This window comes from Malus domestica, chromosome 17 (assembly GCF_042453785.1).
Source record: "Malus domestica chromosome 17, GDT2T_hap1".
NCBI lineage: Eukaryota > Viridiplantae > Streptophyta > Magnoliopsida > Rosales > Rosaceae > Malus > Malus domestica.
The window spans coordinates 29,690,815-29,713,432 of NC_091677.1; the positions used below are offsets into that span (position 1 = coordinate 29,690,815).

The window sequence follows — 22,618 nt, forward strand, 5'->3', positions numbered from 1 at the left end:
GTTTTACCTATACAATTAACTGAGTCCTCGTAGTGGAAAACGATGCTACATATTAAGCCAAATTCTCAACCTAATGTGTACGATTAACAATAATATACATTTAGCTAATTACTTCCCAAATTATTAACAATATCCTTCTCCAAAACTTTGGTGCAACAATGTCTAACACAATGTAGGTTGCACACGTATGCTAAAGACAATTGTACCTACATCATTACTCACACCGCTCTTATTATTTAACAATGGCGAGTGATGCCGAATGCAGCAAGCTGTGTTCTGCTGCCATTGGCTAGTTCCTAAACATAGGTTTCCTCGAAACCAAGTCCATTCCATATATATATATATAATTATAAACTATGTTATCAATCTGGAGCTTAATTATGAGGTTTAGAAAGTCAACCCTAGCTAATCGGCCAATTGGGGGATGTTTTTTGCACTGATCCGAAATAAGTCTTAATCATCCTTGTTGGACCATTAGTTCAAATTGTTGATGCTGATCAGTTGAGGATTGGCTATGGCTGGGCTGGCTGATCAAGAACAATGGTGGTCTCCACACGCTTCCCTTGCAAGAGTTTTGAGTGCATGCATGGTAAACATATTCCTGTTTATTAATTTAATTAACAACAGTTCTTCCCACCTTCATTTGTATGCAGAAGTTTGTTGACAACCATGTTACATCTACATACATACATACATACATACATACATACATATATATATATATATGCGTGACACTAATTTTTTACACACGTTTTTGTAGAGTCCACTTCGTAATACATTTCAACGATTTGAACTATCTATCTTTTAGAACCTCATTCATAAACCATCTTTGCCACAAATTAGTCAATCCAAAACAACTAAAACATTCATTTGTAGTGAAGAAAATGGAGAAATACAGTTCTATAAAGAAACTCTAAATCCTTAATCCAATGGTCATATGGTTTCAGATTTGGATGATCTTTTGTAGGAAAGACCTAAAAAATATATAATTCGGATCGTTAAAATACATTATGAAATTGGCTTTGCTAAACCATGTGCCAAAAATTGTATAAAAACAATGGTGTCATAGATCCGCCCTATACGGGGGATTTCAGAAATTTGTTTGTTTCTTGTAGTAGGAAGCCAGTCCTAATCAAGAACATATTTAATGGAAGAATAAAAAAGAAATAATCAACGGAAATTTATATTAAATTAAAGATAAGCCCCATAAGCTTATCAGATAACACACCATTGTATATAATATTATATATAAGTCATGACATTGACAGGTAATAGTTGGAACTTGGGTTTTGATAGCATAAGGGGATATCTACTTGTTCTCCAATCCCAGATAAGTATTGGCAACTGCGATCATTAGTGGAGAATGTTGGAAAGTACGTACGTACAAGCATATACTTATAAATACAACAAAATAAATACTTAACTGGTGTGATGTGATCTAGTAACATTTTGTGGTGGCTAGTCCCCAAAATACAATAAAATAACTACGTTAGAAGTATACCAATGTTTTTCATGAGCACCTAGTTCCAATGATGATTCAAGACGATCCTGTTACGTCTTGAACCGTCTTAGTACATTATGGTCGATGTGTGCGACTCAAATTTGGCAGTTGTTAGCCTATTTTGCATATGAAATATTATCTTGTTAGATATTTTGTGTTTATAGCATGGATTTATATTTGAAATAATTACGAACTAAGAAGGCGAATAGAGAACCGCTATCCTAGTGTCATGAAGTTGTGTGTATACTTAATTAGTGTAGTCCTTAACAACGGTTAATATTTGTGAGAACAAACTTCACGAATCAAACTATAGAAAAGAAAGAAAAAACATCCCTTACCTAAAAGCTATTAGTGAAGGCCCAAGAAAATTTATAGTTCTCAAGTTTAAGGTATGGCACTTGTAGAAACTCTCTTATTGGATCCTGTATTTCTATGAGAAGCCCTACCATATTGAGCCGATTACAAATAAGAGGTCTAGTAATAGGAGTGGCCCAGTGTTGTCCAAATCTAAGACGTAGGCTTTCTCAATTTCAAAGTTGGAACTTCGATTCTTTTCCTTGTCAAATGGATCGCCACGTAACGTTGATTCGCTCGAGCAGTTTCTATAATGCACGGAGCAACATGAACGACGATATTATATTTGAATATTAACATCATATTAATACCGTTATATTGACGTATTTGTGGAGCAAAAAATAATTTAAAAAAATATAGAGGCGACACGTGTATTTTTAGGTGAAAAAGATAAAATTATCCTCGGGGCACATCGAGAACTCTTACGCCCAAGCAGCGGACAATCACGACTTAATCAGAGTCAAAAGTGATCAAAATTGGTATTTATTCAAAACATACTTCATCCATCCTTATCAAATCCTCCCACGAGGTAACCTTCAATTATTCATTCAAAATATGATTAATTACCTAAATTAATTAATTAATTTCCTAATTGATTGCAAAATATTATTTTGACATAATATCTTACAATTACACCCAAAAACCATCATAAGTGGCTGGACCTCTTTTCTAGCCACACCCCCATAAATACCACCTCATTTCTCCAAAAACCTAATCCTAACTTTCTTGCTAAATTCTCCAAATTTCTCTCAACACTTTTCCCTCAAATTCTAACTTTGGTATTGGAGGTTCTTCAGCCAAACCCCCCCCCCAATTCATCGAGGGCGCGTGAGGCTCTTGGCCTTGACCTAAGATGTTAATTGTTTTGCATGTGCATTTTCATCCAAGAAGAAGAAGACAGAAATTTGCATTCACAAATTGGTGTTTCCAATCGACACTGTATTAACGGCATCTAAATACAAATGCTTACATCTTCCTTTAATTTTTCTGAGTTCTTGAAAACGTCGAAGGAAACGTTTTCCAACCACATCCTCATTGTAGCCTTGTAGTTCGCACACATGATGGAGTCCTATAAACCAAGGTGTTGGACCATCTCAGAGTTGGTGGCCTCAGTGAGCTTAGTAAAAGGCCAAGAGGTATCCACGAGTCTAGAAGGGCTCGCAAGTGAGATTGGCCCAGCATGGCCTAATAAAGGAAGACCAGCAGGATCAGTGTGAGAGATAGCGATCCCTATAATCGTCGCGCGGACATAGACCATGAATTCGGATGGTGTTAAGAGCCTTCCCTAAACTACTTGATTGGTTTCTTTCATCACGTGTCTCTTTAATCAATTGTTCACTAAATGGGCATGAATTCGGAGATGTTAAGGGCCTTCCCTAAACTTCTTGATTGGTTTCTCTCATCACGTGTCTTTTTAATCAATTGTTCCTTAAATGGGCAAGACAACAATGACGGTGATAAATCATTTTTCTCTCATCACACGTCTCTTTAATTTTATGTTTGTGGGAAATTCGTTTCGCACAATAATGACGGTGATAAATCATTTTTGTCTAAAAAAACAACAAAATACAACAGTTTAAGACCACAACTTTGTTAAAGAATGCCATTCCACATTGGAAACTTAATAGGATAAATTTTAATGGTTATGCTCCTTATTGCAAAGAGACATTTTGTGATAAAATTCAACACTTGTTGGACGATTAGGTGGTTAAGTTGGGATAGTTAGTGTGGTAGTCAATAGCTAGCTTGACTCTAAAATGTTGACATGGTATCAAAGTGGGTTCCCTCCAAATTGACTGCTTCAAACGTGAACAAGATCCTAAACTAGCGAACAATCTTCTGCTACTTCAGAAAAAAAAAAGAGGAGATTCTCAAAGTAGAATTGGTTGCACACATGATGGGGAGTGTTGAAAAATCTCACATTGGATAAATGATACTAAATGTGGTTTCACTTGAGACATTTTGTAATAAAATTCAAAATCTGTTAAATTATGCAAGTGGTTAAATTGAGACAATATCAATATAATTAATAATGAACTGTTGACTTGACCTTTTAAATCTTGACAAACTTTACATAACACCTTCCAAAGTAAAGAATTACATACATAATCAATTTCTTCATTGACACCCTAATAAACATTTGCGTAACCATTATTAGAAATCATGAGGTTATGATCAAAGACCTTAGCTAGCCTAAACTACTATGGTTATAATACGACCTAAAAAACACAACTTGTTTGTTCCATTGCGAAGAAACACTTGAGCGAAAGGCCGTCTGCTCTGCTGTAACAAGTGAAAATTTACCTACGTCTGCATGTAAATATTTCGAAAGGAGGAAGGGGGTCCAGAAATAAAGACAAGACACTAGGATGATGAGGGGGCATGGGGCGAAACCGACCGCAGGGAAGAGACTGACCAAAACAAGAGGCCAACCACCATCACACATTCACCTTCTCCCTTGGATTAGATAAGATAATGGATCTCCTTCCACGTGGCAAGGTCATAGTGGTGCCTAGTGATAAGGCTAACTTTCAAATTGTTCCTCTGCTTCATGTGGTCTATATGCTGTAATGTCATCAGGTACATCATCCAACGGTCTGTGTTTGCTGGTAAAATGTTCATGGGATCAGGACCGTAGGATAGGACAAGGGTAGTCAGAGCACTATATATAGGAAGGCAGGATAGGAGCTGCGTATCTCAACCAAAAGAAGTAAAGCACTCAAGCAAAGAAGAGAAAACAGAGAGAGAGAGCAATGGCTTCCTCCATGATTTCCTCCGGTACCGTGGCTACAGTTTCCGCCCCCGCTCAAGCCAGAATGGTTGCTCCATTCACTGGCCTCAAGTCCTCCTCAGCTTTCCCTGTCACCAGAAAAAGCAATGACATTACCTCTATTGCAAGCAATGGAGGAAGAGTGCAATGCATGCAGGTAAGAATTAATCGATACTAATAAATTACTAATCCCTTAAAAATATATTAATACATTTAATTAAATTGAAAAACTACTAATCAAATACATTTTCATAATTAATTAGTACAAAGTTCTATTGTTTTGCTTTCGCTCCTAAAAAATTAGTTAGTACAGAGTTACTACATCATCTATCAACCTATAAATAAATTATTATTAGGAGTTTGATAATTTAACATAAAAATATCTTTGCAAATATATATGCATATATACTTTCGGGTCAGATTCTTTGCAAATTATTTTTTATATCTAAGGTACTTACATGTATTATTTTGTATAATTAGGCCGAAATAATACATATATCTCGTCTTGTTTTTTGGCAAAACAAAAGGTACTTACCGAAGTACAAATTCAGTTTATCAATTATTTTGATGAATACAGGTGTGGCCTCCACTTGGACTGAAGAAGTTCGAGACCCTCTCTTACCTTCCTCCCCTTTCTACCGAGTCCTTGGCCAAGGAAGTTGACTACCTCCTCCGCAAAAACTGGGTTCCCTGCTTGGAATTTGAGTTGGAGGTTAATAATTTCGAACCTTGTATATATATATATATATATATATATTAGTTTGTTAAATTAATGATTTGACGTGGTAACGTACTTAATCGTTTGCTAACTTAATTCTCTTGTAAAAAATTGTGATAAACATATAGCATGGATTCGTGTACCGTGAGAACCACAGATCCCCAGGATACTATGATGGAAGGTACTGGACAATGTGGAAGCTGCCCATGTTCGGATGCACCGACTCTTCCCAGGTGTTGAAAGAGCTGGAAGAGGCCAAGAAGGCCTACCCCCAATCCTTCATCCGTATCATCGGATTCGACAATGTCCGTCAAGTGCAGTGCATCAGTTTCATCGCTTACAAGCCTCCAGGCGTCTAAGTTGTTCTACAATTTTCATAAATAATGTTGTTGTTGTATGTACCATTGTGGCTCTTAGCCAAGGGTCCCGGTGGTCTGTTTAAGTTTGTATTTGATTAGGGCTTTCAAGACCTCTGTCTATTTGTTTCTTTAATTCTCTGTCCCTTTTTCGAGGCACTCTCGTTTGTTTTCGAATTTGGTGTTTTATCGGATTCAAGATGGTGTTGGTTGAGAAATTCATGATTCAATGAGATCCGTATTTTATTTTTATTTGGACGAGTAATGTATTATATTTACTGATTATATTATTTATTATATCTTCCACATACCATTGTGTATATAAATCTCTTTATTTAAGAAGATTGTTCAACAATGTAATTCATAAATAATATACAATTTTTTTTTATTGTTTTACTATTAGCATTTTCTTTGACTCTTATTATTTTACTATTTCTAATTACAAATTCAAACCTTCTTTACACACATCACAAACTTTTAACCTCTGTTTTTGAGATTTAGAAAAATGATCACTCGAGCATTCGAGATTATTGTGAAATGCTTGAATCCCACTCGATCGAGGACCTTAGGGTAGTGTAACCAAACTCATTAAGTGGTTAAAACCCTAAAATTTGAAGAAACAAAATAGGCTGCAAGACACATGATAGAAATTTGGTTGCTTTTCAAAATTTTCCACCGAGATTGATTTAATCACTTGAATAATTTACTTCATAATTCAATGTGCCAATCGGCTTTTTTATGTTAATTAAATTCGTTTAAACATAATTAAATGTTATGCAACGCAGTTATTCCTTCAATTTGTCTTTCTTTCTTCTAATTTTTCAACTCGTTGGGAAATTAATTAGGTTGTAAAATATTCCCTTTGTAGGTTGTAGATAGCTTAATTAATAGCCACAAATCATCTACAAAGCAGGTTATCAAGAGCCACAATTCCTTTTTGCATATTTCATAATTGAGCGGCCGATTTTGTTGTATCATCCACCATTGATAGCTACACGTATGGACATGCATTTGTTCAGATAAACAAACGGATAAGCTGCTCTTTTCAAAGTTGCCGCAGTCAAAAACTTCATGCATTCATATTCCTGCAGTTAATTGCTCAAGGCTGAAGCACTTTTGGGTCGCTGTTTGGGTGCTTTTGTAGTGTTACTCAATGTCCACAAGCAAAGAAATTATGCTACTGATTAGTTAGTGAGGCTAGCTTTCAACAGTTTTTTGGTTTCTCTCTCAAACATACCAATTAGAGGACGCCGTGTGCACCATCATGGGCAACATCATACTCAACCCTACCAGTATAAAAGGACATGGCCCTTCAACCATGAGAGGTAACCGTTCCTCCGCTAAGAAACACTAAACTCTTGATTTTTCATTCATCTTTAAGTCTAACTTTAAGTATCGAAAAGCCACTTCGTAATCACCTTATGGTATCCTTTACTTGTAAATGAGAAATGACAATATTAGCGAGTGATGTGTATTTAAACTAACCTAAATAATAGATTAATTCAAACTAATTTTCTCGCAACTACATGAATCAATTGTAAGAGCAACTCCAGCCTTGCTGGTTGCTCGGGGGATAGTGGAGAGGAAAGGGCCCGAGGCCCTGTGGACTGAGCTCCAGCCGTGTGGAGCCCGAGCGACGGTGGGAGCCCGAGCGAAGGGGGGGTGGGGAGTCGACGGGCCTGTGGCCCGAGGGCTTTGCAATTTTTTATTTTTTATTTTGTGTCAGAGAGAGAGAGAGAGAGAGGGGGGGACCGGAGCTGGGCTTCCATGGGTGCGGAAGGGAAGTGGGTCATCGAGGGGGCGGGGGGTGGGGGGTGGGTCGTCGCGGCGGCGGGGGGGGGGGGGGGGGGAGGTAGCTGGGTTCTGGTTTTTGCAGGGGGTTCTCGGGGGTAGGAGGAGAGGTGGAAGAAATGGATCTGGGTTCGGGTTTCTGTTTTTTTTTTTTTTTTTTTTTAATTTTTAATTTTTTTTAATTGGATTAATATTATAATATTTTTAATGTATAAAAAATTATTTATTTATACCAAAGATTTTGAAAAGATAACGACACATGACACGATAACATTGGATAAAAATCTTATCGAAATCATTCGCTAAATAATTATTTTTTTGGATAAAATGACACGTGACGCAACGAGAACGATTTAAGAATTTTTATCCGAAATTACAAATAATTTTATTTTGTATTATTTAAACAAACAAAAAAAATATTATTTTAATTGTCTATTGCCAGGGGGAGGGCTCCAAGGGTGGAGATGCAAATGGCAATTACTGTTCATTTATGGCAGTTACTATTCATTAAAGGCAGTTACTGTTCAAAATGGTGGATTCAATAGTGGATTGCCAGGGGGAGGGCTCCATGGGTGAAGTTGCTCTAATAGAAATATGTAAATACGATATCGAATCCACCTGGGTTGAATTAACAATTGAATCCTATCACTGTTAATTAACTAAATGAAATAAAGATTGGATTTGTTTCGAAGAAGAATAAAAATTAAACAATGATTAAACAAAAGTATGATTGAAACCAAAGAAAAAAAACACTAAGTTGGTTCCACTACTAGTTGTCATACCCTAGTATCCAATTGTCAGCTCATGAATTGTCAAATTAACAAAAACTTCCATGCGATTAACAAAAAGAACTGTCGTGCATGAGTCTATGGTTAAGTACACATGCCAATAATTTCCCAAAGAGATGTGAATTTTACTGGGATCAGGCTTAAATTCAACTATTCCTACCATCTATATATCCATAGTCCAACATACACAAACAAGCAGAAATTCAATTACGCATAGTGAAAAACAAATTAAATACTTATCAACTTGGTCATGTCATTTTCAAGGAAGCCATACAAACTAATATTTGTTTACTGTCAGATCAAAATATAATGATTTTCATACACAAAGCATGTGTAGAATCTATTCAGAATCAAATATAAATTCATATGCAAATAATTTCAATACTCAAATCCTAGGCTATGATCAAGCACAAAGAACAAAATATAAAATTCCAAAAAACTTAATAAATGAAACTTAATTATCAATCTGAAATTCAAACAATTACAAAACTAGAGTAGGCATAATTAAGATTATGTCTTAGTTAGTGGCAGAGCTAGGAGTTTCAAATATGGGTCATAATATCAACTAAAAATGCTTCATTGGGCCATTTTGTAGAACTCCTAGTAGACACCTGCCAATTCCTGCAAACATATGCCGAAGGATTATGCGAATATTGTCGACAACTACTATTATTAGAGGCTTGTCGATGCATGCATCATGTGGAATAATGTTATAGACTAACAATGCATGTCAACTAAGGTATTTCATCAAGCATACAAAAAGAGAGACAATAAAGACAAATACGATAGAAGTAAGAGGAGAAGGTTGTAGTTTAATTTGCTTAGTCATTTATAGGATTCAATACAATACAAAACTAACTATACACGAAGTTTTTAAAGTTGTTAGAATCAAAAGCAATCGATGATCCCATGCTAGCTCACCAGTGGCCTTAGTTTTAGCTAAGAGTCATGATGATTCTAGAAATTCCCACCGCTTGGAATTGAGCTGGAAAATGTAATTCGTAGTTTATCTTTGTGTGAAGTTGAAAAGCCCTTCTTTGTAAGTTGAAAACAACTCACATAGGCGCACCAGCTGTTGGTCCAAATAAATGAAATCACACCAATTGGTCTTCAACCCAAAAATAAAATAATAATTAATTAAATAGATAAAGCCAACGTGAATAGGAAGACTAAAACATAATGAACGTGTTAAGACCTTGTCAAATTCAACTTTTTACCAACACACGTCTTTATACTTGTAAATTACAAAAGTATGGTAATTTAGCTCCAAATAATTTGAATGAACCACTAGCAAATATAAATAATAGGGTAACAAATGTCATAGCTACGTGTCTATCAGCAAGTTCACAAATAATTTATTCATCTACCTTTATGGTGTAAATATATAGGAACTGGATCAAACACTTATTGAAAATGAAAACGGCTCTTCTACTTAGAAATAAAATGTTCTTGTAAATTCTTACTCCCATTGGACCATTTGTATCTATATGCATTAGAATTCCAATTCATAGATATCTCAGTTCGAAATATAAAAATAAGAAGATCGATACATGGGCAAGACCAAGACAGCGTAACTGACAAATAACCAGAACCCATTTATCTCCAAAAATATGACGAAAACACATTTACAGATGAATACACCAATCTATATCACCGATAAGTTTTTATACAGACTCTTCCTGGTGATTACCAGAAAAATCAAGACCCATCTTAATATTACAACAGAGCAAAAGGCTTTAAACATATACAAGCCCTTTCTCCAGAACACAAGGCTTGACAGTTTGACACTCTCTCGTGATGTTCCATCACGATACTTGTAGATATTAGCAACTTAGATGATCATCGACGACAACAAACGCTATATACAGTACTAGTAGATCTCAATTTCTCCAAAAAATTGTCAAAATTCGCTCTTCTTGATAAGTCCGCTGTACTTGTGAGCTATGGTGGCTTTAGCTTTCCTTCTTATATGTACACTTACTTTGATGAAGTTTAGGCAAATGCTGGGATGCGGGAGTTTTGGCGATCCCTATTGAGACAATCAAATCCCTCTACTCTAACTGCAGCAGGTTTAAGCCCATACTTCACTCTCACACAACCTGCTTTGCGTGGCGACGATAAAGTTGATGGAGATGGAACAGGCAATGCCGAAACAGGAGCGGTCTTCTCATCTCCAAATCGAGCATCTTGAATTAATGGGTTAGCAGCCCTACTGGGAGGAGAAACGCAAAAATATGGGGGCGATAAGGCAACCTCGTTAGATGATTGCTCCAACCCATAACCCTCCTGTAGATGCCAACATGTTAGCCAATCGTAATATCATAACATCAAGTACAAAACAATAACATCACCATGGTTGAAGTCATTTCGGAAAAAAAATAATATACAGAAATACTGTTTGTGCAACAGATATCTACACAATTTACCATACAAGAAAAAGCAAAACGCTCATGATCAAATAGCTTGCAGCTCCAAATTTGATACATCACTCAATCGTGTATGTGTATGAACTGAATCCATATCATCATTGGAAATAACAAGTTTACCTTCCTGAGAATAAGGTCCAGAAGGTCTGCCCCAGCCTTTGAGTCGCATAACTCGGGTTGATGACTGCTAATTTGCAAAGATGAGAAAATACATGTTATCACCTATAAATAAAGCATAATAACCAACGTAAGGTGGAAGGGACAACACTGGAGAAGTAAAAGTACCTCATCTGCCATCTCAAGGGCATAATGGGGTTGTTAGACAAAATCCCGACTCGCCTGGGCTTGGGGCAAACCACAGGCTCCTTGGTGTCAGACATCAAGGCAGGACCTCTGATGCCTTCACAGCCCACGAAAGAGGCGTTCTGCTGCTGAACATTGAAATGGTTCATTTTCGAAACCGTTCCTGTTCCACAAAAGAACGCCTGTCCATAACAACACAGCACCACCAAAGAAAAACACGAATCAGATCAACTTTCCCATCAATCTTCCAGATCCAAGGAAAACCTTAAAATTGTTCATCTTACACACTGAACCTCATTTTAATTGGAAAACAAAAGTTACCCAAATTATTAATCAAAGTCACACACACACATATGTTCTGTAGAAACGAGCTAATAATTTGATTAAGTTTACTAAATCAGAAACAAACACAGAACAAAATCAATCCCAGAAACTTTATCCCCCCTCTAAATTGTTTGATTGATCATTCTCTACTTTCTTGGACTTTCTAGGCAACCAAACAGGAAGATAGAAAATTTCACATCTAATATATCACACCTCCGCGAAAACGGAGATTTCCTCCGTTACATACACCAATTCGAGAACAAAACACCCCAAAAGGCCGTAACTGCTCACATAAAAAAAAACCCAAGCTGAGACGGTTTCGATTTCCTCTGAATCGCCCAAAATCGCATCAGAATCAGGGGTTTAAAATTGGTTTTGCGAATAGTAAATACAGCTCAACCCGATTTTGCAAAACAATATTCGACCACAAAATTCTTCAGTCTTCCACAAATTACAAAAGATATAATTCAGAAAAAAAAAAAATCAAATCCAACCAACATTTGGGTCGGATCAGTTAGTGGGTTATTGACTAAAATTAGGGAAATAATAACGGCTAAAAATTCAAAGCTCCAGATCTGAAACAACCACTAGGCCAGCTACTATCGGAGTTTGTAGAGAGAGAGAGATACCTGGCGGGAATCCTCCGGAGGAAGAAGGCGAGGGGGGTAGGGGCAATGGCGGAAGGAAGGAGGGTGGGTGGTGGTGAGGGGATCTGGGATTCATTTTATAGTGGTGAAGTAACAGTGGTGGCGAAGGTGAAACGACATCATTTCATCCACGTGATTTGTTTCTTGACTTTGTTTTATCTGAATCCGCGTGAATTTGTTTCCTCTTTTATCTTTAAATTGTCTACCAGATCACAGCTACGAATCCGCGTGCATTTGTTTCCCGATGCAAACGACGATTTGTTTCTGTTCACAAAGAAAAGCATAATTTATTAAGGAAAAATTAACGAAAATAGATCGAAAATTTTAAGTTTTAACGATAAGAATAAAATAAAAGATAAATGAATAGTATCAGGAACTTTTTAATGTAAAAATGTGATTTTTCGTTAAAATAAATAGTACCATGAGCTTTTCGTTAAAATTCTCATTTATTTTTGCCCTAAATAGATTATTAGACATGTGGTAATAGAGTAGTCATAAAACTGAGCCGCCTCTACCGTCATTTTCTCAATTTCAATAACCTCCTTCACCTTGTTAGACAAATGAAGCCTCGATAATATCTACACTAAAAGGATGAGAGAGTGGTTAAGCTTCACAATAGCTTAACAATAATGTAGTTCAAATTATCTTTTGGTAAGAATTAAATCTAAGACTTCTCACTAACAAATGAAAAAAAATATCAGTAGACATTGGTACTAGGAGACTATATTTCAAGGTTTAGATGGCAAAAACTTTTTTTTTAACAACCGATATCGTCTACACTAAAGGAATAGAGGAGTGGGCTAAATCTCACAATAGGTTAAAAATAATATGGTTCAAATTCGTCTTTAACGAGAATCGAATCTAAAACCTCTCACTTACAAGTGAAGATAAATACCCCTAGGTCGTAATACTAAGTAACACATGTCAAAGTTTGATACAAGCATTTGTATCCAATCTTTAGTTAACGGTAAAAATTTAGTTGGAAGTCATGATGGCATATCACATACAGTACAATGACATATATAAAATTTGGTACACATAACATTATATTATTATTACATAAAGCTATATATAATGATGATTTATTACTTTCATGCACGTTGCTCTTCTACACAAAAAATATATATTCAAAACACGAGCCATCATACCACATGATACAAGTTGATGGTCACTTAAAAAAAACTTTTATCCACTTATATTATAATACATAATTTATCAGCTTGTGTTCCAAATATGTGATAGAAGTTCTCATTCCATACTAAACCAGTTGGTTGTTAGTTTTGTACTTGACCCACGATGACTATCTTAAAAGCAATAAACTAAAACGATCTCCATGACTTATAAGGATTTGAAAATGATATCGTTGTCGTTCAACACTTGAACTTTCAACCCAAAGTTGCGTGCGTGCCAAAACCTTCCCACTAATAAATCGACCAATTTCCATTTTTTTTTTATTGCGTGTCATAATATAATTGTGATAAGTTTTATTTTTTATTTTTTAATAACCGATATTATTTATATTAAAAGAGGAGGTGGACTTAGCCTCATGATGAATTAGCAATAATATGATTCAAACTCGTCTTTAACGAAAATCGAACCTAAGACCTCTCACTCACGTATGAAGAAGAATATCGATAAGCTTTTTAACTCGAGTGTTAATACATGGTGTATCAAATTGTGTTTCAAATCCATTAAAACGTTTATCTCTAATTAGATCGCTTCTCCAACACTACATTTAACACTTGCTCTTTAAATTAATTAATAAACAAAAATATTCTACTCTTATCACACTTTCCTTACTTCTTTTATATCATTGTGAGACTCATATATGTTGATGAACTTTATCTTTATTAGGAAGCTGATGCAAACATGATTGAAAAATATAGTAAGTGTATATTACTTTTAAGAGTAATGTCAGATGAGATTCTCTCAAAAGTGTGACATTTTATGGACTCCTCATGTTTTTGCCACAATGTTTTGCAATAATGACACAAGAATTGACATTAAATTATGAGGTAACATAGAGTCCACATCGAGTCTCACTTTAAGAAAGCCTGTTTAACATTTCTCTCCTTTTTTTTTTTTTGAACAAACACTATTATTTATGCTAGGGGTGGGCTTAGCCTCATAATGGACTAACAATAATGTGTTTTGAATTTTTCTTTAACGAGAATCACTAAAACCTATCACTTACAAATGAAGGTGAATATCATTGGATTGTAGTACTAAGTGGAGTTTACTTTTAATTATTTTAATTTTTCTATGGTCAATATTCCCATTTGCTTTTAGCCAAAAAAAAAAAAATTAATTCCTATTTGCTTCCTCCTTTCCGGGCCCTTCATTTACTTGGAGTAATTATTAATCATTACTTTTGAACAGAATCCCAGATGGCGTTGAAACTCGGCTAGCCATACAGTCGCCACCCTTTCCTCCCTTCCCGGAACAATTGAGCTTCCTTCCTTCCTGCTCCAATTCATATCTCATTTGGTTGCTCTCGTTTCCAACTCTTACAAGAAACTCCAACGTTTCAGAGCTGAGGGCGGTCAGCTTTTGTTTCCGAATTACAAAGAGGAGGAAGAGCACGGAGGCAGCAGCAATGGCGCCCAAGAAGCGGCAGCTGCCAGGCGTCGACGAGAAACTGCAGAAGCTTCTGGATGCAAACATGGATGAAGCTCCCGCCAGAAGGCGGGCTCGTGAGGCCTTCAAGGAAATTCAGCTTGGGATTGACCATATTCTATTCAAGGTATTTTGTTTCTTTAATCCATTCGGCTGTTTTGCTTTGTCTGTTTATTTATGGTATTCATAAACTGAACTTTTTATTTTATTATTTTTTGTGGGGCTGTTTTAGTTAGATTGTGTTGTTGCGTAGACAAGTTCGCTAGTGCAGCGTGATTGCCCTGCACGCAACGTCGAATCCCGCGTAGTTTAGATTAGTTTAGAATATGGCTCAAAAAATTCGTGCAAGTTGTGATTTGAGAGAGTGTAATTAGGTTTTGTGGTGGGTTGATGATGATTTACACTGAAACTTTTAAATAGGTCAATGACAGTAAGTGGTTGGGATGAATGGATGAACTATTTTTCGACGTAAATTTGTTTTCTTTACATTGACATAATTACTGCTGCTCAAAAAATTTGTCCCTGAGTTTGATTTTTAGTTCAGTCTTGCAGTACACACGGCAGCACGAACCGATACTGAAACTTGCTATTTATACTATTTTGCTTTGGTTTTTTTGGTCATGTTTCTTAAATGGTATTTCGAGTTCAGGATGTTATGTAATTGTTAGGGTGACATTGCAGACATTTTGTAATACATCCTTGGAAGATTTTCTTAGTGATGTTTATTGTTTTACTTTTTGGTTAATTTGCAGACACCGACCGATGGATTGAAAATGGAGGAGGTAATAACTCTTTTATGAGGGTAATCAACTTGCATTTTTATTTCATTCGTTCATATGTAAACTAGGAGTAGCCGAAATTGAAGGAAATATGAGAGAAAATCGGTTACGGTGGATTGGACATGTGCAAAGAAGGCCTACTGATGCTTCGGTTAGAAGATGCGACTACGGGACAGAGGTTAGGGCCGAAGGGGTAGAGGAAGACCTAGGAAAACTTTGGAAGAGACTCTAAGAAAAGACTTAGAGTACTTGGATCTAATGGAGGACATGACACAAAACCGAGCGCAATGGCGTTCTAGGATTCATATAGCCGACCCCACTTAGTGGGAAAAGGCTTTGTTGTTGTTGTTGTATATGTCATTTCAAGTTTCCCTGCTTTCCTATAATTAAGTTTAAGCGATCATGTATAATGCTAGGATACGTTATTCAAATGCATTGGGCCTCCCTCTTTAGATTTCCGAAGTTTCTGCTCTCTACTTTTCGTATGAAGATGATCACATCATATTCTATTGTGTAGTCATATGAGGTGAACTCCAGGGGATTGAAAATATTCTGCAAGAGTTGGCTTCCAGCGACATCTCGTCCCAAAGCAATAGTGTGTTACTGTCATGGCTACGGGGATACTTGCACTTTTTTCTTTGAAGGCATGTAACCTGTGATCAGAGTATTTGCTGACCAAATTTCTGTGTTTAACATGCTTCTTTGTGGAACCTAATCATTTCATGATATCTGCAGGAATTGCGAGGAAGTTGGCATCAAATGGTTACGGAGTTTTTGCAATGGATTACCCTGGCTTTGGTCTCTCAGAAGGTCTACATGGCCATATTCCCAGCTTTGACAGACTTGTAGATGATGTCATTGAGCATTACTCAAAAGTCAAAGGTGTGCTGAATAAGTTATTAACTTTCTTGTTTGAACTTTCTAAGGTGAGAAATTGTTGTACCATATTGGCCCTTCAAACCTGCACCGCGTTTGGAACTGAGAAGCATGAACCTGAAAATCTGATTGTCAGATGAACTCTAATGGTGTGTTTGGACGAGAGATTTCCAAGTACAAAGGGATTAGGATACATTAGTAAGAAATGCACTAGAAAACGTTAGATAGAGGGATTGAAACTGCAGTACATGGGCATTACAAAGCCACTACACAAAGGATTTTGAAACGACTCGTTTCAAGCAGTCAATTATAAATGCCTCGTGCACTGCGTCTAGCATTTCAATCTATCTAATATTTCGCAGTGCATTTCTTTCTAATCTAGCATAAATCCCTTGGTAGTTGGTATTTGTAGCCTGTACGCATCTTGTCAACCTCACCACGCTGCCTTGACCAATATTCGGGATAGTATTGTGATCATTTACTAGTATAAAAAGGCACAGTTGCAGAGAATTTGACAGGAGAGCATCTATAATAAAAATTGCTCCCCTTCGCAGAGATGTTGGGAGTAGAGAGGGCAAGGGAAAATTTCTCAACGACTTTATTTGACTATTAACGGTTGATAACAAATGCAATGAGGGCAAATTTTGTGTCAAGTTAACTTAACATACGAAAAATCAATTTGCTCTCTCATGCCCTCATCCAGCCCACAAGAATAGCAGTGATGTGAAAAAAACGAATTCAGGGAAAAAAATTTCTTCTGAATTACTGTAGCTCTTCTCAGCTACTTATTCTTTTGTACTTTGCATCTGAAATAGGGAATTGAACTCCTTGGCTGGTGATAGATCCTTTGCTTTATTTCCCATCCGACAATCAAGTGATAGAGACTAAAGGATCTGTACACAATTTATTATGCTGTATATAATGTCTGGTCTGTCTATTCAAACAAGAAATATACAAAATGGCATCTTCATTTCAATATATACATGCTTTGGTTTGGACCGCAGAGCAGCCTGAGTTACGTGGGCTCCCGACCTTTCTCTTTGGACAGTCCTTGGGTGGAGCTGTAGCACTGAAGGCTCACCTAAAACAACCTAGTGCATGGAATGGCGCAATACTAGTTGCACCGATGTGCAAGGTAAGTGTTAGCATTAGGAGCAATGTTTTCCATTGGTTTTTACCTTCTTTTACTAAATGGTGGACATTCTCCATTTTATTTTTTGTTTTTGTAGATTTCGGAGGACATGGTTCCACCATGGATACTAACACAAATCCTGATTGGTGTGGCTAAGTTCCTTCCAAAGAAAAAATTGGTTCCGCAAAAGAATCTGGCTGAGGCAGCATTTAAAGACTTGAAGAAAAGAGAAATGGTTAGTCTTTTCTTTGATGAATAATTTCAAGCAGTAAAAAATTAAAAATATGGAAGGTCTGAATCATCTGATGTTCATAAGATGGGTGGTAAACTGTGGCTGACAAGTTGTTCATTATCCTGAATGTAGACAGCCTACAATGTTATTTCCTACAAGGATAAACCACGCCTGCAGACTGCTTTAGAAATGCTCCGAACTACTGAAGAGATAGAACGCCGATTGGAAGAAGTATGCCAATCCATGACTCCTCTTTTATTACAGTTAATTTCTAAATCAACTGAATCACCATTTTAATATTCTTTGATTGCATCAAGTTCTATCCAGTATATTCAGTGTGAACCTTTTCCCTTAATAAGTAACGCCTATTGCTGCATATTCCTAATCTCTTCTTTGTTCTTTGAGGCCGTTAACAGTTCAGGCGTCTACATAACTAGGTGGTAATTCTTATTAAGCTGAATCCTCGGATGTTTGGTTGGATCTGAATTTGAAATAACTTTAACTCAGTACAGTTTGACTGGATTACAAATTCAAAGAAGAAATAAAAAACGACTTTAATATTTTCATATACAACCTACAGCTCTTGTAGATCGTGATTTGTGATACGAAGTAGCACAAGACAAATACACCACATTTCCATGGACCATTGGTGATGTGTTTTCGTAGAAACCATTCTTCTGTATCCAGCTTGACATAACCCTATTTGGTTCAGCTTTGGCTTAGTGAAATTTCCGGTTGGGCTTCATTTCTTTTAGACCAATGAAAATCGATGGTATTGCACTCAGAACAGACCTGAGTCTTGCTTGTAGACCCCTATTTAACTCTAGAACCAAGACGTACTACTACTTAGGACCTTCACTGCCAGTAAATCTATGCTATTATCTTTCTGTCAACAAAGCCCTATACATCTTTATGAAATTTCCGGTAGATTCAATATATGTTAGTGAAACGCAAAACTGTATGAAAGTTGGTAGTTTCTTATCATTTCAGGATTGTGCTGGGGACTGGACAACGGTGTTAGTTGACTGTCTTTTCAACAAATACACAAATTTATTTGAAATTTCAGATATTATGTTTTACCCGAAAAGTTCAGTTGATTTCAGTATAATTTAGCAGCAGTAGCACATAGAATTCTAACTTTATTGGGTCACTTATATTAAATCTCATTCCAGGTCTCTCTTCCATTATTAATCCTGCATGGAGAGGCTGATATTGTAACTGATCCATCTGTAAGTAAGGCCCTGTATGAGAAAGCAAGCAGTTCCGACAAGAAGCTCATCCTTTACATGGATGCATGGCATTCCCTTCTGGAGGGTGAGTCAGATGCAATGATAAATCGAGTTTTTAGCGACATCCTTTCATGGCTTAGTGAGCACAGTGAAAAATTAACAGGCAGCTAACTTCTCCGTGCGCATTTGTGAGCACCCGCATTCATGTTCTTGACGTGTGTTTCAGAAAAGGGGTAGGGGGGGGGGGGGGGGGAAGAAAAAGGAGCACTGGATGCGTCTATTGTGAATATGCAGACTCTTTGGTGAATAACATTGGATTATTGTATTATTTATGGCACACTGCAAACTCTATTCCTCCATTTTCATACGAGAGGCTGGAGCTTTTGAAATTTGCTTTCCTCTTGCTTGGTGAATGAAATTCTCACTTTTTTTTCTAGAAGTTGCGTAGCACTGAAGCCACATCCGCCTATAAGATTATGGTTAGTTTAATTGCTGGTTGATTTAATTAAAACTGGAATTTCATTTTATCAGAACCTGTTCAATATGGTTTGTATTTTATGGTAGCTTTGAGGAACGAAGGACCTGTTCAATTTATGAATTGTCATTTTTCTTCCTTTCTTTGGTCCACTCAGAAAGGTAAAAACAAACGCAGTACAAGCGGGCTGCAGGGAATGGTAACTTTCGTAGCCAGGAATGAGTTGCATACCAATTTACCAAATGGTGAGTCACACGATGGTGGTCAGGAGAGGCTGAATGCCTCTGAGTCACGATGATGGCTAAGGGGAAGGCTTGTGGCTAGGGGCAAGCTGTTGAATCACACGTTCTGAGTTTGATTCTTATTGCTGGTAAATCATATGATAATGCCCAAAAAAGACTGAAATACCTATGTGAATTTTTTTAACACCTGAAAGAATGGACTGCAGTCCCAAAACCACAAACTATCCACAAACTAGTCCTATAAATAAATAAAAAGTATTCATAATATTTTGCTTTTTATATTAGCACCCCACAAAATTTTGAATGCACCTCACATTAAAATTTAATATTAAATTACTTATTTACCCTACTAAGCAATGGTAATTTTGACCTTATTAGGTTTATAAAAAAAAAAAATTCTAAATACACCCCAAATCACTTTTAACATATTATTTATCTTCTTTAACTATCAAAATCTCTCCGACCCTCCATTGTTGAACAAAACCCTAATCAATGAAACTACAAACATGTTGATTGAGAAAAATTATTTTTTACGAATAAAACATGAAATCGATGTTTCGGAAGCTTCACATGAGGTAAGACTGCATATTCTTTATTGTTTTAGTGATTTTGACGACATCGATAATTATTTAATCTTGTTTTTGCTGCGTTATTCAAGTTTCTATGTTCATATTCATCTTTTAGGGATCATAGGGGATTACATAAAGAATTAAATACCTAAAATTACCACCAAATATTAAAAACAGACAACATGAGTTTTAATGGTGGAATTGAGAACAACCCACATATGCTTTAAATCTTAGGCAACATTTTTTGTCAAAATTCCAGTCGGCATTTTTTGTCCAAATTAAAAGCTTTATAAGATTTGAGAATGTGGGGTGAATAGAAAATATGGGGTGCATGTAGAAAATATAAGGTGTATATTGAAAATGTGAGGTGTGAGGGTATTATGGGGAAGCACGTGGGGTGTATTAAGATAATTTTCCATTGAAAAAGCAAATATGAGGTGTATTAAATATGTGAAGTTTATTCAACAATTTGTAGATTATTAATATAATAAGCCCTTAATTTTTCTCTTTGACGGTTAATTATTAGTTTGGGATATGGTTGCAGTCTTGTTCAAGATGAAAGGTAGGACTAGTTTGGTATTGCTGTGCTTTGAAAAAAAAAACTACTTCTATTATGATGTGAGAATAAACTCATTTTTTGCTACTTCACGTTCTTCTTTTACCCAAAACTATGAAAATAATTAATTTTTAACACCTTTAGACCAACTCCAAACCTGGGTTAAAAGCCAAATTACCCCCTCCAAACACTCTCCAACCCATGTTAAAATTTTGAGCTAAATGCCAAATGATATTTCTGGGCCAAATACCCCCCAGCTTTCCTCCCTTGCGCGATTGGACTCGCTGGCCTTTGGGCCAGTCTCGGCCCGTTCACACTCCAACGCGCCCCACGCGGAGCGCCTGCGTTTCGTTCCCGACAGCGTGGGACCTAGCATCAGGGCCATGTCGGCCACTTGCCCGAGCCCAACGGCTCTTTTCTGCATCTGACGGCCATTGTTTAAGGATCGTTGGTTGATCCAACGGTCCAGATTCAAATTTCATTTAAAAAAAATATGTTATTTTAAAATACATTGAATCCAACAGTTGAGATTGAATATACTCAAATCTAACAGTAAAAAAAAAGATCTAACGGCCCAAATTAAAATCCAACGGCTAAAATAATTAAATAAATTTATTTAACACAAAATTTACCCAAAAACTCTATAAATACCTATGTATTTGTTCAAACATCCACACAAAATTCAATTTTCTCCTACAATTCTTCCAATTTATCTTTCTATCATTTCTTTCCATTTCCAAATTGTTCAACATGGCAAGAGAGCATGTTAGAGGTCATAATTGGACATTTGAGGAAGATGTTTCTTTATACTTGGCATGGGTTTCTGTTAGTGAAGATGGTGCAGTTGGCACAAGTCAAAATAAAAAGGTTTTGTGGGATAAAATCATTGCAAAGTTTCAAGAAAACTGCAACGGCGGCAGGCGGGATGGTGGTGGTGTTTATGATCGGTGGAAGACTATCAACAAAGCATGCACTTTATGGAAGGGAAGCTTGGAGAGAGCCATGGTTGGCATGCCTAGTGGAAGGAGCGCCATAGAAATTGTGAGTTTTTTTCTTGATATTTTATTTTGCAACTAATTATTTTTATGTATTTTTTGCATAGGGTGACAAAGCAATGGAAATTTACAAGACAAAAGTAACACCAAAAAATCAAGTTTTTAAGTTGCAACATGCTTGGAACGTCCTCAAGGATTGTCCAAGGTGGGCAATCGATGCAGACCAACAATGGGGAAGATTATTTCAACGTGAAGCCGCACCGAGAAATGAAGGTGTTGATGAAGGTGTCGATGAAATGACCCCATCTCCTTCTTTAGCTAGGCCCCCAGGAAGAGATAAGCAAAAGGAAGCAAAGAGAAAAGGGAAGGCCCAAGATTCGATGAGGGGAGACTTTGCTATCGGAATTGCAAAATTGCACGAAACTCATAGCGCTCGCCAAGAAGAAGTGGCCCGAATGCGTTTGCAAATGAAGGAAATCTTGGATAGGGAGGACAATAGGATTGAAATTGAATTCATGATGAAGGACCTCATCAAATACACTCCAGAGAGAAAGAAGTTCTTATGTGATAAGCAAAAGGAAATTATGCGAAAGTCTGCCTCAAGGAGTATATTTCAAGATGATGAATCCTCTGAACCATATATCCCAACATTTCAACGAAGTCCATCACCAAGTGAAGATGGTGGATATGACTGTTAAGTTTATGTAGTGTATGAATTATGTGCTTTATTAATTAAGTTTATTAATTGTCGTTTGTATTAAGTTTATGTTGTTTATTATGTGGTTTATGTACTTTATTAAATATATGTCTTATTAATTAAGATTGGTGAAAGTTGAAAGCTTGCTTTGTGAAAAATTTAATGATTTTTCAATATTTATCGGAATTTAAATTTTTTTAAATTAAAATGTTAATAAAATTAATTTACAATAGTCTACATAT

General features: G+C 36.4%; 4 protein-coding genes across 6 annotated transcripts; 3 read left to right on the forward strand and 1 right to left on the reverse strand.

Annotated features, from left to right (window-relative positions):
* Window positions 1–4,094: 4,094 nt before the first annotated feature.
* LOC103432255 (ribulose bisphosphate carboxylase small subunit, chloroplastic) lies at window positions 4,095–5,951 on the forward strand. Its single transcript, XM_008370438.4, has 3 exons — window positions 4,095–4,782; window positions 5,203–5,337; window positions 5,472–5,951. Exons 1-3 carry the CDS (start codon window positions 4,609–4,611, stop codon window positions 5,700–5,702), a joined length of 540 nt encoding a protein of 179 aa, XP_008368660.1. The 5' UTR covers window positions 4,095–4,608; the 3' UTR covers window positions 5,703–5,951.
* Window positions 5,952–9,853: 3,902 nt separating this feature from the next.
* LOC103432256 (uncharacterized) lies at window positions 9,854–12,226 on the reverse strand. Of its 2 annotated transcripts, none has more exons than XM_070817687.1 (4): window positions 11,961–12,226; window positions 10,990–11,189; window positions 10,825–10,888; window positions 9,854–10,564 (listed from the first exon to the last, which is right to left on the reverse strand). In XM_070817687.1, exons 2-4 carry the CDS (start codon window positions 11,154–11,156, stop codon window positions 10,271–10,273), a joined length of 525 nt encoding a protein of 174 aa, XP_070673788.1. In that variant the 5' UTR covers window positions 11,157–11,189; window positions 11,961–12,226; the 3' UTR covers window positions 9,854–10,270. The 2 variants fall into 2 exon arrangements, with proteins under 2 accessions (XP_070673788.1, XP_008368664.3); XM_008370442.4 differs by lacking the exon at window positions 11,961–12,226 and adding an exon at window positions 11,545–11,780.
* Window positions 12,227–14,297: 2,071 nt separating this feature from the next.
* On the forward strand, window positions 14,298–19,281 carry LOC103432257 (caffeoylshikimate esterase-like). 2 transcript variants are annotated; one of them, XM_008370443.4, is made up of 8 exons: window positions 14,298–14,721; window positions 15,347–15,376; window positions 15,891–16,017; window positions 16,109–16,255; window positions 17,254–17,384; window positions 17,479–17,616; window positions 17,746–17,844; window positions 18,786–19,281. In XM_008370443.4, exons 1-8 carry the CDS (start codon window positions 14,575–14,577, stop codon window positions 19,011–19,013), a joined length of 1,047 nt encoding a protein of 348 aa, XP_008368665.2. In that variant the 5' UTR covers window positions 14,298–14,574; the 3' UTR covers window positions 19,014–19,281. The 2 variants fall into 2 exon arrangements, with proteins under 2 accessions (XP_008368665.2, XP_028953461.1); XM_029097628.2 differs by lacking the exon at window positions 15,347–15,376 and having other exon boundaries at window positions 14,348–14,721.
* Window positions 19,282–21,434: 2,153 nt separating this feature from the next.
* Window positions 21,435–22,377, forward strand: LOC139193461 (uncharacterized). The gene is made up of 2 exons (XM_070816485.1): window positions 21,435–21,725; window positions 21,787–22,377. Exons 1-2 carry the CDS (start codon window positions 21,435–21,437, stop codon window positions 22,375–22,377), a joined length of 882 nt encoding a protein of 293 aa, XP_070672586.1.
* Window positions 22,378–22,618: the final 241 nt, after the last annotated feature.